The sequence below is a fragment of the Saccopteryx bilineata genome, chromosome 3 (genome assembly GCF_036850765.1).
Source record: "Saccopteryx bilineata isolate mSacBil1 chromosome 3, mSacBil1_pri_phased_curated, whole genome shotgun sequence".
Lineage (NCBI taxonomy): Eukaryota > Metazoa > Chordata > Mammalia > Chiroptera > Emballonuridae > Saccopteryx > Saccopteryx bilineata.
This window is the reverse complement of record NC_089492.1, coordinates 206,059,259-206,074,956: the sequence shown is the minus strand read 5'-3', so window position 1 is coordinate 206,074,956 and position 15,698 is coordinate 206,059,259. Positions and strand designations below refer to the sequence as shown.

General features: G+C 36.7%; 1 protein-coding gene across 2 annotated transcripts in view; it reads right to left on the bottom strand.

Moving 5' to 3' along the window:
• Window positions 1-350: 350 nt before the first annotated feature.
• CDC7 (cell division cycle 7) overlaps window positions 351-15,698 on the bottom strand; it is a 28,066-nt gene continuing 12,718 nt past the window's right edge. For both annotated transcript variants that reach the window (XM_066268631.1, XM_066268632.1), the window contains 8 exons: window positions 14,344-14,437; window positions 14,117-14,259; window positions 11,794-12,046; window positions 11,070-11,165; window positions 9,945-10,123; window positions 8,787-8,869; window positions 6,163-6,312; window positions 351-1,950 (listed from right to left, as the gene is read on the bottom strand). In XM_066268631.1, coding sequence (XP_066124728.1) covers window positions 1,556-1,950; window positions 6,163-6,312; window positions 8,787-8,869; window positions 9,945-10,123; window positions 11,070-11,165; window positions 11,794-12,046; window positions 14,117-14,259; window positions 14,344-14,437 — 1,393 coding nt within the window. In that variant the 3' untranslated portion in view covers window positions 351-1,555. The remainder of the gene's footprint in view (window positions 1,951-6,162; window positions 6,313-8,786; window positions 8,870-9,944; window positions 10,124-11,069; window positions 11,166-11,793; window positions 12,047-14,116; window positions 14,260-14,343; window positions 14,438-15,698) is intronic.

The following is a 15,698-nucleotide window of genomic DNA, read 5'->3' as shown; positions in this document are numbered from 1 at the left end:
AATGTCTCCTTACCTGCATCTTGGTAAATTCTTCTTCCTGTTAATTTTCTGAGAATACATTAATTTGATTGTAAATTACATTAAGAAAATCTTTTTTTAGCTAACACTTCATTTTAGTTATTGATATGGTTTATTGCTTTAATATTTATGATAAACATCCTATAAATGAAGTCAATGAGCACTTTTTTTATTTAAAACAATCTACTTCTATCTTTCATATATTACCTGGGCCAGGGATTGTTTTTTTAATCTGCTACTTATTTGCTGGAGAGCATTCATCAGTCTCAGGAATATACTCCCAGAGGTCAGCACTTTTTTTTAAAGGTATATTTCAAATGAGCAGACTGACATAAAATATATAAAAGGATAACTTTATTAAACGTACCAATTCAAAAATATTCAAGTTTTATTTTAAAGATTACAGCGTAAGAGCAGGTCAATGGTAATGGTTGATATACTATACATACTATACTTACCAAATAGAGTAGGTTGACATACTGACTTCAATGTTCAGAATAAAATGTTCTATGTCCTAAGCTGGTTCTATACCCTGTGACTTCTAATCATGGGAAACTTCTTGACAGATCCATAGGCCTACACTTCTCATAGAGTTTGATATGCTGTCACTGACAAATAGCACTGTGGAATATATACACATAAACCTCTTTCTTTGGTCCTTTTCTACTGTCTACTTTATTATCTCTTTCCACCCCAGTCAATACTCCAGTAATCAACCTTCATTGAGCAGGAACTAAGCCAAAACAGAATATAGAGATCTGGATGGCTCCTAGATAGAGAAAAGATCTCCAGTAATGTTCTCAATTCTGTGTTCACTCTTCATTTTAACAGCAACCTAATTATACCTAAGATAGTATTTTAAAAAAGAAAAAGAAGCATATACTTTGAGAGAAAAAGAATTCTGGACTATCCATCTTCACCTTGGTCCTGTGGCTTCCCTTTATCAACCAGTGTATGCATTATTTTGTTTCCAACTGTAAACATAGATAAATGGACAAATTAAATTCAAGTTTAAGTGATCTCCCCACTAAACGTTTTTCTCATTAATTGTTTTAGTGTTCATAAAAGGAATAATATATGCCTCTAGAAGGGGAAATTATCAACCTACACTATGGTTAGAGCACCCGTACTAGGCTGAGTTTTCCAAAAGTACACATAGCTCATGGTTCAAGAAAACTAATAAAGACTTCTGACTCATTTAATACCCAACACATCCATTAATTTTAAGACTTGCACCTTGAACCCCTACATACTAAGCTGAAACTGCTTTTTCTGCAAATGGCAATGTTAATTAGGGAAACTGATTCTCCTTGGGTAGATCTAATTCAAAGACCATGTTGTTAGTCCAAAGAACTATCCCAGGCACCTTAAGTAGTCTTAATCCATATTTTATAATTTGCCAAGAGAGCAAACACTAAGATTTTAAAATAAATTATTCATCCTGCCCTGGTCCCTAATCAAGAACTTATAGTTATACAAAGAACTCTTTTACCCATCTCACAATAGACTACAGCAAACATTAAATGAAGAACAATAATCACAAACTCATCTCTTTAAAAAAAGGATGTAACAAAGCTTCTTCTGCTGTTATTCTTGAAGCTGGATTTAGATCTAGAAGTTTATCGAGCAGGTCATAAGCTTCATCAGGTACTTTGTCCCAGCCTTCTAGATTGGTCGTGTATGTATCAAAATGACCACCACAGCCATTTCTGTTCCCTTTATGCAATGAATTCCCTGAGTGCTGTGCTTGTGGCATCTGTATGAACTGAGAATCTCTATGATCAGTTTTCTCTGAAAAAGCTGGGTCAGAAGAAGCAGGTCCTTGTACATCATTTGTTAATTTGGGAACGTTTGTACCTATGCCTCTGAGCTTCTCACACAGTCTTCTCAAGTCTTGTGCTGGGACTTCTTTGCTACATAATATTGATTTGCCTAAAACAAAAAAATTACATATATTTTATATTAAGCCTCTCTCACAAGAAATACGCAAGTCCAACCACTGCTTTGTGGATATATTTACACTGAGTATGAGACAGAGTAGCACACGCTATTTTAAGTTGTGTTTTGCACTACATAGCTGAAGGTCAAATCAAAGTGGGAGATACTAAGTAGAAAGCAGTGACTTACAAAGCTAAGGACTCACTTGATTCTGCCAACTTTTCCAACTTCATCGTATCCTTCCTTAATCTAATAAGCTACAGCTTCTACATGAATTTGACTACATGGTTCCCGTCTTGGCCAGGATGCCCTGCATGCTACCTTGTGCCCATGACACTCCACTCAGAGCAACAATTATTTCTGTGAAGCCTGACATTCTCAGAGTTGATCCTTCCGAACGTCTACTGCATTCTGTGAAGATTTCTACTATTACTTTTCCTATCCTGTGTTGTAACTGATAAAATATGTATCTGTCTTATCTACTTGAATATGAGCTCTTTGAAGATAGGGACTAACTTATTTATCTTGGATTCCCCAAAACCAAAACAATGTTTGTTGCATACTAGGTTCTCTACTGCCTGTTGGACTGGACAAAAAAGCACTACTCAGCCCTTCACAGCATTGTTCAAATATCACATCCTTACAGATGCTGTTCTTGATCAACCTATCCAAAATAGCTGAGCCCTCTTAGCTCACTTTCCCCTTTTATCTTCCTCAATACCACTGATCTATATGACCATATGTATGTGTTTATTTTGTCTTCCCCTTTAGAATTTAAGTTCTATGAGAAGAGAGACTCAACAATAGCTGGCACACATAAAGTCCCAATTAACGTTTCTGAATGAATGAATAGACAAACAAGATCTCAGCTTTTCAAAATATCTTTGAAACAATTTCCCAACAGGATTATTATTAGACAGGCAAAAATAAGTTAAAGTATACAAATAGGCAATAAAAAATTATTATTTTTGCCTTATATTTCCTATTAAACAGAGATGTGGCTCTAAACAATGAGTAGCACAGCATACAGATTCCTTTCTGGGGCATTCGTTAACAATGTGGATTGTTAAAGCAATTAATTCCTCTAGCTCAGGATAATACAAAGTTATTAGGTATACACATTCTGGTCTAACTACTGGATTGGGTGACTGAAGTGGGGGGGTGGAAGGACATGTCAGGCAGGGAAGAGACAAAGGAAACAAATTACCAAAAACTAAGTTGGTTGAAGATACAACATATCAATCTTTTTTTTACTTTTAAATCTACTTTATCATTCTTACTCTCTCTAAAAAATTACAGCCAGAGGAGAATAGTCATATAATGTTATTCCTACATATGTTATTTACAGGCTACTCTGAAGTCATGAAATAATTATTAACACTATGTATTATAGTATCTCCCCAAGTTACACAATATGCCCAAGTAATTTTTTTATATATCCAAAGAGTGGACTCATTATTCAAGGAAAATAATTTAAACTGATACATTCTATCAAAAAATATTTGTCTTTTGAATTTATCAGACACACTCAACAGGCACTTAATGACAATCTATCATGAGGCCTGATCTAATGGTTAAAGACACTGGAGCAGCTTACTCAACAAGAGAGAGAATTAGAATTTTCACTGATAATCTTAGGCAAGTCATTTCTTTGAATCATAAAGGATAATACAGTCATGGCTGCTAAAGTTTTGAGTCCTGGATTCAAAAGTTACAGAAAGATTTGACTGATATAACTATAGAAGTCACACTAACAAAACTGAGACAAGAGCTACTATATATAGCATTTTTAAAATAGGAGAACAAACATTACAATAACAAATCTCTAAAAGCCCTTGCCTGCTACAGGACATTTGCTCTGGAATGTTTGTGTCAGATGTACTTTCATTGTTGGTCCTCATTATAACTGCAACTACAGACAGGGGTTATTTAGCTCTTCAACAAAATGTTTTGGTATTCTCTGATAAACGTCACATTCAAAAACTTCTCATGAAGTTATTCAATAGTAGATGAAAGTTTTCTCAATGGATTGAGAAGAAACATACTCATGTAAGAATACAATTTCCAAGATATCAATCTTATTTTCCATTCATGGCCACTTTTCCCATGTATATATGTACGTAGTACTTCACCTTATTTTCCTTAGATAAAATTTTCTTTTACAATTCAATTAAAAAATGGGCAAAGGACCTAAATGGACACTTCCTCAGAACGGGCATACAGATAGCTAACACACATACAAAAAGATGCTCAACATCACTAATCATCAAAGAAATGCAAATTAAAACCACAATGAGACATCACTTCATACCTGTCAGAATGGCTATTATCAATAAATAAAAAAACTGTTGGCAAAGATGTGGAGAAAAGAGAACTTCCCCTCATAAACTGTTGGTGGGAATGCAAGTTGGTGTAGCCACCATGGAAATCAGTATGGAGTTACCTCAAAAAATTAAAAATAGCACTCCCTTATAACCCAGTGATTCCACTTTTGGGAATATACCTGATGAAACCTGAAACACTAAATCAAAAGAGTATATGCATCCCTATTTTTGTTGCAGCATTATTTACAATAGCCAAGATTTGGAAGCAGCCAAGTGCCCATCAGTAGATGTGTAAATAAAAAAGCTATAGTATATTTATACAATGAAATCCTACTTGACCACAAAAAAAAGAAATCTTACCCTTTGTGACAGCACTGATAGACATAGAGATTATGCTAAGTGAAATAAGCCAGTCAGAGAAAGACAAATACCATATGATTTCACTTATATGTGAAAACTAATGATCAAAATAAATTAACAAAATAGAAACAGACTCTCAGAAACGGAGAACAGACTGACAGCTGTCAGAAGGGAGATGGGGGACTTAGTGAAAGTGGTGAAGGGATTAAGGGAAAAAAAAAGCAAAATTAAAAGACATAGACCACAGTGTGGTGATTACCAGAAGGGAAAGGGGGTTGGGGGGAGGTAGACAAAGGTAAAGGAAAAAAATGTCTTTTCTTTTAATAGGTGCAAGAAAGGTACAAATTGCGCACTGATTTTGCTGCAGAAACATTTTTTGGTCTCTATTACGAGGCTGTCTTTATAACCACTACTAAGTTTTTTTAGTGAATTAGACCACAATATTGGTGCTAAAGCAAGGGACAATTATTTTCTTAGTCAGAAGTAGGTCTTGGTCCAAATAACTTTTTTTTTTTTTAACCAACAGCCTGAACCCTTCCTACGTAACATATTATTCTGAATCATATTTTCCAGGAAGGGATGGGATGATACAAGCATATGTAGGTCTTGAAGTTGCTCAGGTAATTCTGATTTGCACCCCTCATTAAGACCCATTGATCCTGGGTTGAGCACAAGGCAGCCAAGCTACTCTTGAAGTGGGCTGACTAAAATTATGTCCCAAAGGAGTGTTTTATATTGTGTGGTAACGCGTTGACTCAAATCATACCCATCCACTTTGGAAAGTATTAACAAAATTGTGCATGCAGAGTAAACACAAGGTGGGCATTTGAATTCAAGTTTTTGGCCAAGGTAAGGCTGAGATGATTCCCAAGTGCCCGATGGTACACACTGTATACACTAGTGTTGAACTACAAGAACTTTGTGTTGCTAAGAAGATAACTTCCCATGTCCAATATATACGTACAATAATACTACATCAGTAAAGGTGTTCTGTTCATTTTCTCTTCTAAACTAACCCTAAGAAACCTGACAACTAACACACATTCGATTATTGTCCCTACTGTCATCCTTACTGCACTGTATTATACTTAACTGTTTACTTGTTAGTACAAAGATCATTTAAGGCAGGCCCCAAAGCAACTGATGCTTAATAAACAAATATTAAACAAATTTTAAAATATTATTAAAAATATTTATGTAATAAAAGTCAGACTACAACTACAAGGAATTAAGATTTTATTCCTATTCTTTTATTTAAACTTAAAGAGTTAAATCTTAAATATTGGAGAAGAGTAGCATTTTGTGTTTTCTAAGATTAAAAAAAATATGTATAAAAGAGATAAAAAATTTTCTTACACAATGCAATTCATTTTTAAGTATTTGAGAAATTTTCTACCTAGCATGAAAGAACTTTATAAATACAGAATATTTATTTGTAAAGAGAAGTTCATAATAATTTATTAGGTAACTTGTGGAGGGAACCAAAAGCATTTGTTTTGGTCTATAATATAAAACTGCTTACCAAATGTTTTAGCAGCCTGGATAGTTTCTCTGGATCCACGAATTGTCATAATTTGAGCCAAAGCCGTTAAATCATCACTTGCTTTATAAAATGGATATCGTCCACTAAGCAAAGAAAGAAATATGACGCCTGCAGACCACATGTCAATTGCTGTAACAGAAAACAAACTTTTTAAAAATTCCCAAATCTATAATTTTATCATCTACATCAGTAGTTCTCAGCCTTTACTGTACATTCAAATCATCTTGATAGCTTTAAAAAATTCTGATGCCCAGGCCCAAACCCTCAGAGAGTCTGACTTAATTTTTCTGGAGTAGAGCTCAGGCATCAAGATTTTTTTAGAAGTTCCCCAGATGCTTTTAATGTAATTTCAGAATTTGAGACTATCTAGTCTAATATCTTTACTACACAATAAATTTGTTTTTCTTGAGTAACATTCTCAGTAAATTTAAAAGGACTTTCATCATTAGAAAAACACTAAGTAAATGTACACTATAGAGAATCAAAAGAAATCCGAAAATAGCCATGTGGGAAAAAAACTAGATGCTCCTCAAAAATTACACACCATGGTAGTTTTAAAGTGGTTCATTTTAGTGAAAGGTAGTGAACAGTAGTAGCTCTTTTTCACAGCCAGGTGCTAACAATCCTAATTTTCACTACAGAAACTTTATTCTTCAGAATTCTGGCAGTTAAAATTAAGACCAGCTAAGCCTCATACTCAAACATTTTTTTTAGGGACATCCACTCTCGTAATTATTGACCTCCCAGAATCACCAAATTTGCTCTCTTTTGCTTGGCCACTCCTGCCTACTCCTTCAGAGTTTTCTCCAAGTCTTAAGTGCTGAGGTATCCCAGCGTTCCAACCTCTTCCTCCTTACATGTTCCCTTATTGGCCCATCCACTTCATGGTTTCAGCTGCCATTTCTATGATGACACTTAACTGAATTTCCAAACCAGACTTCCCTGAGCTTACAATCTACTTTTATTCTGTTGGATATCTCTATCTGGATGTCCTCAAAATGATCTCAAATCAACTACACCCGAACCTTTTCTTTCCCTGTAAATCAGCTGCTTCTTTATTCTTCACCTTGATTACTGGTACCCGACTATGTCTCCCAAGCTAGGAATCTGATAAACCACCCCACACCCAAATCCCACGTCTCCTTACTCACCAAGCTCTGCCTTCCCAAGCCTTCACTTTTCTTCTCAGTCCTATCATTAATGCCCTTTCAGGCTTTCCTCCTCTCACCTGGACCACTGTAGGCCACCACTCTTCAAAATCTATCCTCTGCACATATGCGAAATAATCCATCTGGAAAAAATAATTACTATCTCTTTCCCTTCGTAACTTTCTAACATCTACAGCAGGGGTCGGGAACCTATGGCTCGCAAGCCAGATGTGGCTCTTTTGATGGCTGCATCTGGCTCGCAAACAAATCTTTAATAAAAAAATAATGTTAAAAATATAAAATATTCTCATGTATTACAATCCATTCATTTCCTACCGCTCATGTTCATGGTTGCGGGTGGCTGGAGCCAATCACAGCTGTCCTCCGAGACAACAAATATTTATTGGATAATGCATAATGTACACAGGTTATTGTATGGCTCTCATGGAATTACATTTTAAAATATGTGGCGGTTATGGCTCTCTCAGCCAAAATGGTTCCCGACCCCTGATCTACAGGATACAGTCCAAGCCATTTAACAAGTGTGATCTCACCTTGTCTACCTCTTTACAGGTTTATTTCTCATCATTCCTTGACTTCCATCTTACATTCTAGCTACACTAAACTCCTGTTTCCTTCATGGCTAGACTGTACTGTTTGAGTTCCTCTGCTCAGGCCTCAATGACAACCCCCACCTCGATTTACACTGTCTTCTCTCTCCATAAACTTTTTCCAAAATCCCTTCAGGTAAGGATAGTTAGGTATCCCTAAAATACCTTGTATAAAGTTTTAAAACCATACTCACTGGGTTATTTTAGAATTATTAGAGAATATGTCTTGACTAGAGTATAAGCAGTTTCATTCATTTTTTTTGTATCATTAGCAAGCACAGAATACACACAATAAATGAATGCAATTCTTTAACATCCACAATCCAAGTGAATGGTAGGACACAGTTATTCAGTCAGATGTTTCCAGGTTCGAGGTCCATGTGAACTTTCCTGTTTCCCTATCTTTTCAAAAATCTTTGTAATGCTATTACATCGTTTTCACAATAACAAAAAATAATTTTAATGAAACAAACAATCACACCAGCATCACAGAAAATTTCTGTGGTGTTAAGCAAATAAAATCTTGCAAATCTTAAGTTAGCAAAGAGTACTAAACACAATTTATTCCCCCACAAAAATGATATTAACAAAATTCCTGGTAAAATCATCTTGTAAGTAGATAACAAAAGGTGATCTATTAAAAATGTTTTTTAAAAAACACACTAGAATTAGAAACTTTCATAAATAGTATTATCTTTAAAATGGGAATACCATACTGCTAGAACTACTCACACAATTAAAAACTAAAGAGTTCCAATACTTGTTATAAATAGATAAGATCATAAAATAAAATATACCTGGGATAATCAAGTTAACTGGGTTCTGTATTTCTAGTTCAACATACCTGTAGTTTGATTGGGGCACTTTGTCAAGACCTCTGGTGCTCTGAATCCTGGTGTACCTGCCCTAGGGGCAACCTGCTGCCTCCTGATGATGTCAAAGTAGATTTTTCTAGTTATGTTAAAGTTCAATTATTTAAGACCAAAAAATAACACTTATCAATTTAGTTCACAATATATTCTGCCTAGATATCTATATAAATAAAAGTTATTAGAAGGCCAATGATAATCCAGTGCAATGAAAATCCTCAATTTTGCTTCCACAATCCTCCACCATCTCTCCTAGTTCCCAGGCCTTACTCCAAAGGTTTTTAAGGTAACTTCTAAGTATAAAAAGAGATAGATTGTAGGAACCGTAACAGAAAAACAGAATTCAACAGGAATTCGGAGGTTTAAAATTTATTTCTATTTGGAGTAATATACTTATTCGCTACTATACTTTTAACTCATTTATTAGTTAATTAGGAAAGGTTCAAGAAAGCCAAGACCTAAAAGAAAAGAAAAATTTATGTGGCAAGGAGCTGGTGATGGGTGTGAGCAAAGAGCTCTACTATTTGGTTCTGGTTATTCTATTGGCAGGAATAAAGAAAACAAAAGATTAAATCATCAAGCACAGCCTGACCAGGAGTGGCACAGTGGAGAGAGTGTTGGCCTAGGATGAAGAGGATCCAGGTTTAAAGCCCGGAGGTGAGCGGGTTGAGCGCAAGCTGACCAGCTTAGACCCAAGATCACTGGCTTGAGCAAGGGTTCACTAGCTCTGCTGCCGCCCGGGGTCTAGGCACATTTGAGAAAGCAATCAATGAACAACTAAGGTGTCGCAACAAAGAATTGATGCTTCTCATCTCTCTCCCTCTCTCTGGCCAAAAAAAAAAAAAAAATCAAGCACAATATCACAATATGTAACTCTAAGATTCCAAAAAGGTTATTCTCCCACCAAAATTATTTACATATAAGAGCAAGTATGTTTTCCAAAGAGCATATACATGTCAAATGAACAATACAGCAACAGTTATTTTCTTTTCAAGATATCAGTGCCTATGTGGTTCACAGAACAGTGGTATTCTCTTTCACTCACTAAATCAATTGTCCAACAAACTTGACTCAATTTCTAATGTTGGCTAGCAGCATGCTGGTGATTTTATAGTACCCTCAAAACACATTACCTTGAAAGGCAAATACTGCAAACTTTATCTGTTGCATAACAGTCACAGGTCAGGCTAGCTGGGCAAGAACTGGTAGTTTTCTTCAATACACCACTATTCAGAACTTTTGTGGAAACAGCCTTCTTCTTTGTTGCTAACTTTATAGATGACACATCCACAGTCTTTGACTGCTTCATAAGCTGTAAAAGAAAAGCCATAGTTTCTACTTTCATTCATGACATTTAACATGATGCCTTCAAATGCTAGTATATAAAATGCATACATAGCTTTTAAAACTACCTAATCTGCTATTGGATTATAAATAAAATAATTTTCTTATATTAATTTTTTTTTTTTTTTTAGAGAGGAGAGAGAGAGAGAGAGAGAGAGAGAGAAGGGGGAAGGAGGAGCAGGAAGCATCAACTCCCATATGTGTCTTGACTAGGCAAGCCCAGGGTTTTGAACCAGCAACCTCAGCGTTCCATGTCAACGCTTTATCCACTGTGCAACCACAGGTCAGGCCTAAAATAATTTTTTATTAAAACATTTAAGGTCTTTTAGGTTTTTCTGTTGAATAAACACTAAAATTTACTAATTAGTCCTACTTTGGTAAATATTTGATTTATACTTTATTAGAACTTTTCCTGATATGTTGCAAAAATATAAAAATTAGGTTTTAGTGTCTAACTCCATTTCAGAACTGTAAACTGCACAATTACGCTGGCTAAAATAAGAGTTTTATTTTGTTGCTCATGCCAGCTAGCTTTGATAGGCTATCTTAAGACAATTTAAAACATTTAACATTGGTGACAATTTTATAAACTTTACAAACATCTTTATGCTATCAACTATGTCAAAAATGTGTTAGCTATTGCCATTCTATCCAGTGAGAGAAAAGGCCTTAATGTTCTAAATGTTTGTTCTTTTAGGGAAAGAGTAACAACAATCACCTAATGAAAAATTCCATCAGAAAAAGGAAACTGGAGAAAATAAGTGTTGATTAGATACTCAAAGCAAGTAATACCTTCTAGCAAAGCAAAACTCTACTTTTAAAAAGATCCTGATAATAAATGCGATCTAGCCATTCCCTAAGTCCCTTCTGTGTATGACTGACTGATGATTGCACTAATAAGCTACATTACTTACTTTCACTGCAGGGCTCTCATGTGAAATGGAGCTGTGTATATTGAAATTTCTTTCTCCAAAAACAGAGCGCTGGACAGAAAGGCCTACAGATCCATCCTACAAAACCAAGAAAACAAGAAAAAAAGGATTACATCTGTAACACTTTCTGCCAGCTGTACTCTGCCATAGTAGTTCTGAAAGAGTTAAGAGACCTGAAACAAAAAGAGCTGCATTCAAGTCATTCTCAGGCACCAAACACTTTTCTGTAAAGGAGAAAATAGTCTCAACAGAACTATTAACACCTGTACAATATTATCACAGTCCACAAATATATATAACTGAAAAAATTTAAAACCATCTGCATAGATGTTACATTTTGCTGTGCAGCTAAAATGGAGATAGACACTTAAAAATTCTTCCCTTGTAATTCATGCTTTCTTGTAAAAAGGATAATTAATCTGAACTTTAAACCATGCAGGGCAATTTTATTATTTTCCATTTTTGCTATATAACGTACTTATTAACAGCAAAGACATCACAAATCTACCAAGTAAATTTCAGTTTTAAAATAGAAAAACAATCCATTACAAATCTTAGTAAAAAAATCTAGCCAACTGGATATATAAGAACTGTAAACAATAATCTTAAATTGCAAGTATTATTCTAGTAGTATATCTCCCTCTGTAGGATGAAGAAATACATTTCTAACACCGTGTTAGTACTTTAGAAATAAAAAAGGTAGAACCTTTCCATCTTTTCCTTGTTTAATCTGAATCTGTGTACTTGTGTAGGGCCTTTTAACAGAAGTTTTAGTGCTGGGCTGCTGATCCAGCTCCTTGGGTGCTGCTGGGCCACTCAAGGAAATCTTGTTTCTGGTGATTACATGGGGTTTATTTTGTGAAGAACTTTCCTGGTAAGATTCTGATTGGATAAATTTCAGAAGCTCTATTTTCGTATCATGGGTTCCTTGGGCCAAACCAAAGTCTACCAAGGCATACCTAAGAAACAAAAGTAAGTTTTTAGTTCTCTGTGACAATTAAAATTTAGTAGCATCATAATATACTTAGATAACATGCATGCAAAAACTCATTCTTTTGGTAATCAATTAAGAATTTATAACATTGAGGCCCTGGCCGATTGGCTCAGTCACAGAGCATCAACCTGGCATGTGGAGGTCCCAAATTCGATTCCTGGCCAGAGCACACAGGAGAGTCGCCCATCAACTTCTCCACCTTTCCCCCTCTCCTTTCTCTCTACCTTTCTTCCCCTCCCTCAGCCTAGGCACCATTGGAGCAAAGTTGGCCCAGGTGCTGAGGATGGCACAATGGCCTCGGCCTCAGGCGCTAGAATGGCTCTGGTTGTAATGGAGCAACGGCCCCAATGGGCAAAGCATCACACCCTGGTGGGCATGCTGGGTGGATCCTGGTTGGGCACATGCAGTAGTCTGTCCCTCTGCTTCTCAGTTCAGAAAAATACAAAAAAAAAAGAGGCCCTGGTCAGTTGGCTCAGTGGTGGAGCATTGACCTGACTTGTGAAAGTCCAGGTTCAATTCCCAGTCAGGGCACACAGGAGAAGTGCCCATCAGCTTCTCTACCCCTCCCCCTCTCACTTCTCTCTCTCTCTCTCTCTCTCTCTCTCTTCTCTTCCTGCAGCCATGGCTTGATTGGAGCAAGTTGGTCTCAGGCACTGAGGATGGCTCCATGGCCTCCGCCTCATGCACTAAAAAATAGTTCAATGGCCCTAGATGGGCAGAGCACTGACCCCTAGTGGGCTTGCCAGGAGGTTTCCGGTCAGGACGCATGCCAGAGTCTGTCTCTGCCTCCCCTCCCCTCACTAAAAATAGAAATTAAAATAAAAGAAAAAGAGAAATAAGTTTTACAGACAAAGTAAGGATTTAATAGCTAACTAGAATTAAAAACAAGAAAAGATGTACCCTCCCAACACACACACAAATCTTTTATCCCCTTTTTCCAGTGACCTGTAATGACAAGACAGATAAGGAATTCAGGATATAAACATAATCCTTTCTTCTCCGATGGTGCCAGATACATCATCATAGCAAATAATTTTTCATTAAACAAGTTTAAAAGAAAGATAAAGTCATGGTATTAAAATCTGATTTAATTAAAAAATTAAAGAGAAAACTCAGCAGTAGAAGGGCCTATGGAAAAAAGTAATAGTTCTATTCTTACCACACTTAAGATGATCCATTAAATGAACAGCAATATTTAAGTTTTTAATGCTTCTACATATACATATAATCAGCATAAAAATATACATAAATACAAATTTAGGGTTGAAACAGAAAATCGGCTATAATGTGGTACAATCCCCTCATTTACTAGAAGAGAAAAATGAAGTCTGGAAATAGGAAAAACGTGTAAGGTCAAAGAGGACTAGACCCTCTCTAAGTTTCTTTCAGCTGAGTGGCATTTCCACTGAGCAATGGAACATCTAATGATGTAAACTGTTTTTTTTTTTTTGTTTGTTTGTTTTTTGTATTTTTCTGAAGCTGGAAACGGGGAGAGACAGTCAGACAGATTCCCGCATGCGCCCAACTGGGATCCACCCGGCATGCCCACCAGGGGGCGACGCACTGCCCACCAGGGGGCGATGCTCTGCCCCTCCAGGGCGTCACTCTGTCGTGACCAGAGCCACTCTAGCGCCTGGGGCAGAGGCCAAGGAGCCATCCCCAGCGCCCGGGCCATCTTTGCTCCAATGGAGCCTCGGCTGCGGGAGGGGAAGAGAGAGACAGAGAGGAAGGAGGGGGGGTGGAGAAGCAGATGGGCGCTTCTCCTGTGTGCCCTGGCCGGGAATCGAACCCGGGACTTCTGCACGCCAGACCAACGCTCTACCACTGAGCCAACCGGCCAGGGCCTGATGTAAACTGTTTTAAGAATACAATTTTATCTTCTTCTTTACTATATTTCCTTTCCTTAATCACAATGAAAATCTGAAACAGGCAAAATCTGTGCATGGCTGTTGCAGTGTGCTCTGTGCCTGGAGATGGATCCCATAGCACAGATTCACTCTAGTGTAAATATTTTCTGGTAACTTTTCATACTTACTTTTTCAGGCGCCTATTATATAAAAAATTGCTGGGCTTAACATCACGGTGAACAATACCGAACTGGTGAATGCGTTTCAAAGCTTTGAACAGATTAAACATATATTCCCGTACTTCTTGAAAGGAAAGAGTGTGCAAGATGTCCTAAAATAAAGTTTAAAAAGGTCATAATTTTATTCTCAATTAAATATTTAGTTAAAAAAAATTTGAGAAAACACCAAAACCTACCAGAAAGGACTCATGTTCCAGATATGGCATAGCAATAACCACATGATCATTTTTCCTAAAGCAGTATTTAACTCCCATGACATTGTCTTGCCCCCTAGTGGAAAAATGCACAGTGAACTTTAGAGGAAAGGTCAAATAAACTGAAACTTTATGCTTATTCTTTTTTAAATGCAATTTTAGCAATGCATGAATAAAAGACTAGCTTAAAACTGTTATCATATAGGACAGTATATACATTTAACTGATTTGTACAAATTTTTAAAAGATTTTATTTATTGATTTTACAGGGCGAAGGGGAGGAACAAGAAGTATCAACTAATAACTGCTTCACTTTAGTTGTTCACTGATTGCCTGTTGTATGTGCCTTGACCAGGAAAGCCCACAGTTTAGAACCAGTGACCTCAGTGTTCCAGGTTGACAGTCTATCCACTGTGCCACCACAGGCCAAGCAAGACAAAGTTTTTTTAACAAAAATAGCACCAGATATGAGGTGACTATAATTCAAACATGAGATAATTATAGTTTTAAGTGACAGAATAAGAAGAAAAAGATGAATCAGAATGAATTAACAAGATTAGTAGCAGATAAGACAGTAATATTAATAAATTAAAAAATAGCTAACATAGCCTGACCAGGTGGTGGCACAGTGGATAGATCACTGGACTGGGATGTAGAGGACCCAGGTTTGAAACCCTGAGGTAGCCAGCTTGGGCTTATCTGGCTTGAGCGCGGGGTTGCTGGCTTAAGCATGGGATCATAAACATGACCCCATGGTTGCTGGCTTAAGCCCAAGGTTGCTGGCTTGAAGCCCAAGGTGGATGGCTCGAGCAAGGGGTCACTTGCTCTGCTGCAGCCCCCAGGTCAAGGCACAGATGGGAGAGCAATCAATGAGCAACTAAGGTGCTGCAACAGAGAACTGCTGTTTCTCATCTCTCTCCTTTCCTGTCTGTCTATCCCTATCTGTCCCTCTCTCTGTCACAAAAAAAGTAGGTAACATATATTGAACATTACCATATGTCCAGCTCTGATCTAAGCACTTCACACATATTAACAAATTCATTTACTCCTCACAACAACTATGAGAACAGTGATATTATTTCCTCCCTCTTTTCTATAGGTAAAGAAACTGAGGCACAGAGAGGTTAAGAAAGTTCCCCATTAAACTTGTACATCATGGAACCGGGATTTGAATCCAGGCAGTTTGCTCCAGATCTATGCTATTAATTACTATGTGAGATTGATAGCATCTCACAAAAGGAAAACAGGGTAAAGTTGATTTCCATGACTTTGAGCCTAAGTAAAACAACATAGATATCAATACAGTAAGTACAGAAATCAGAAAAAGAAGCTTCAAA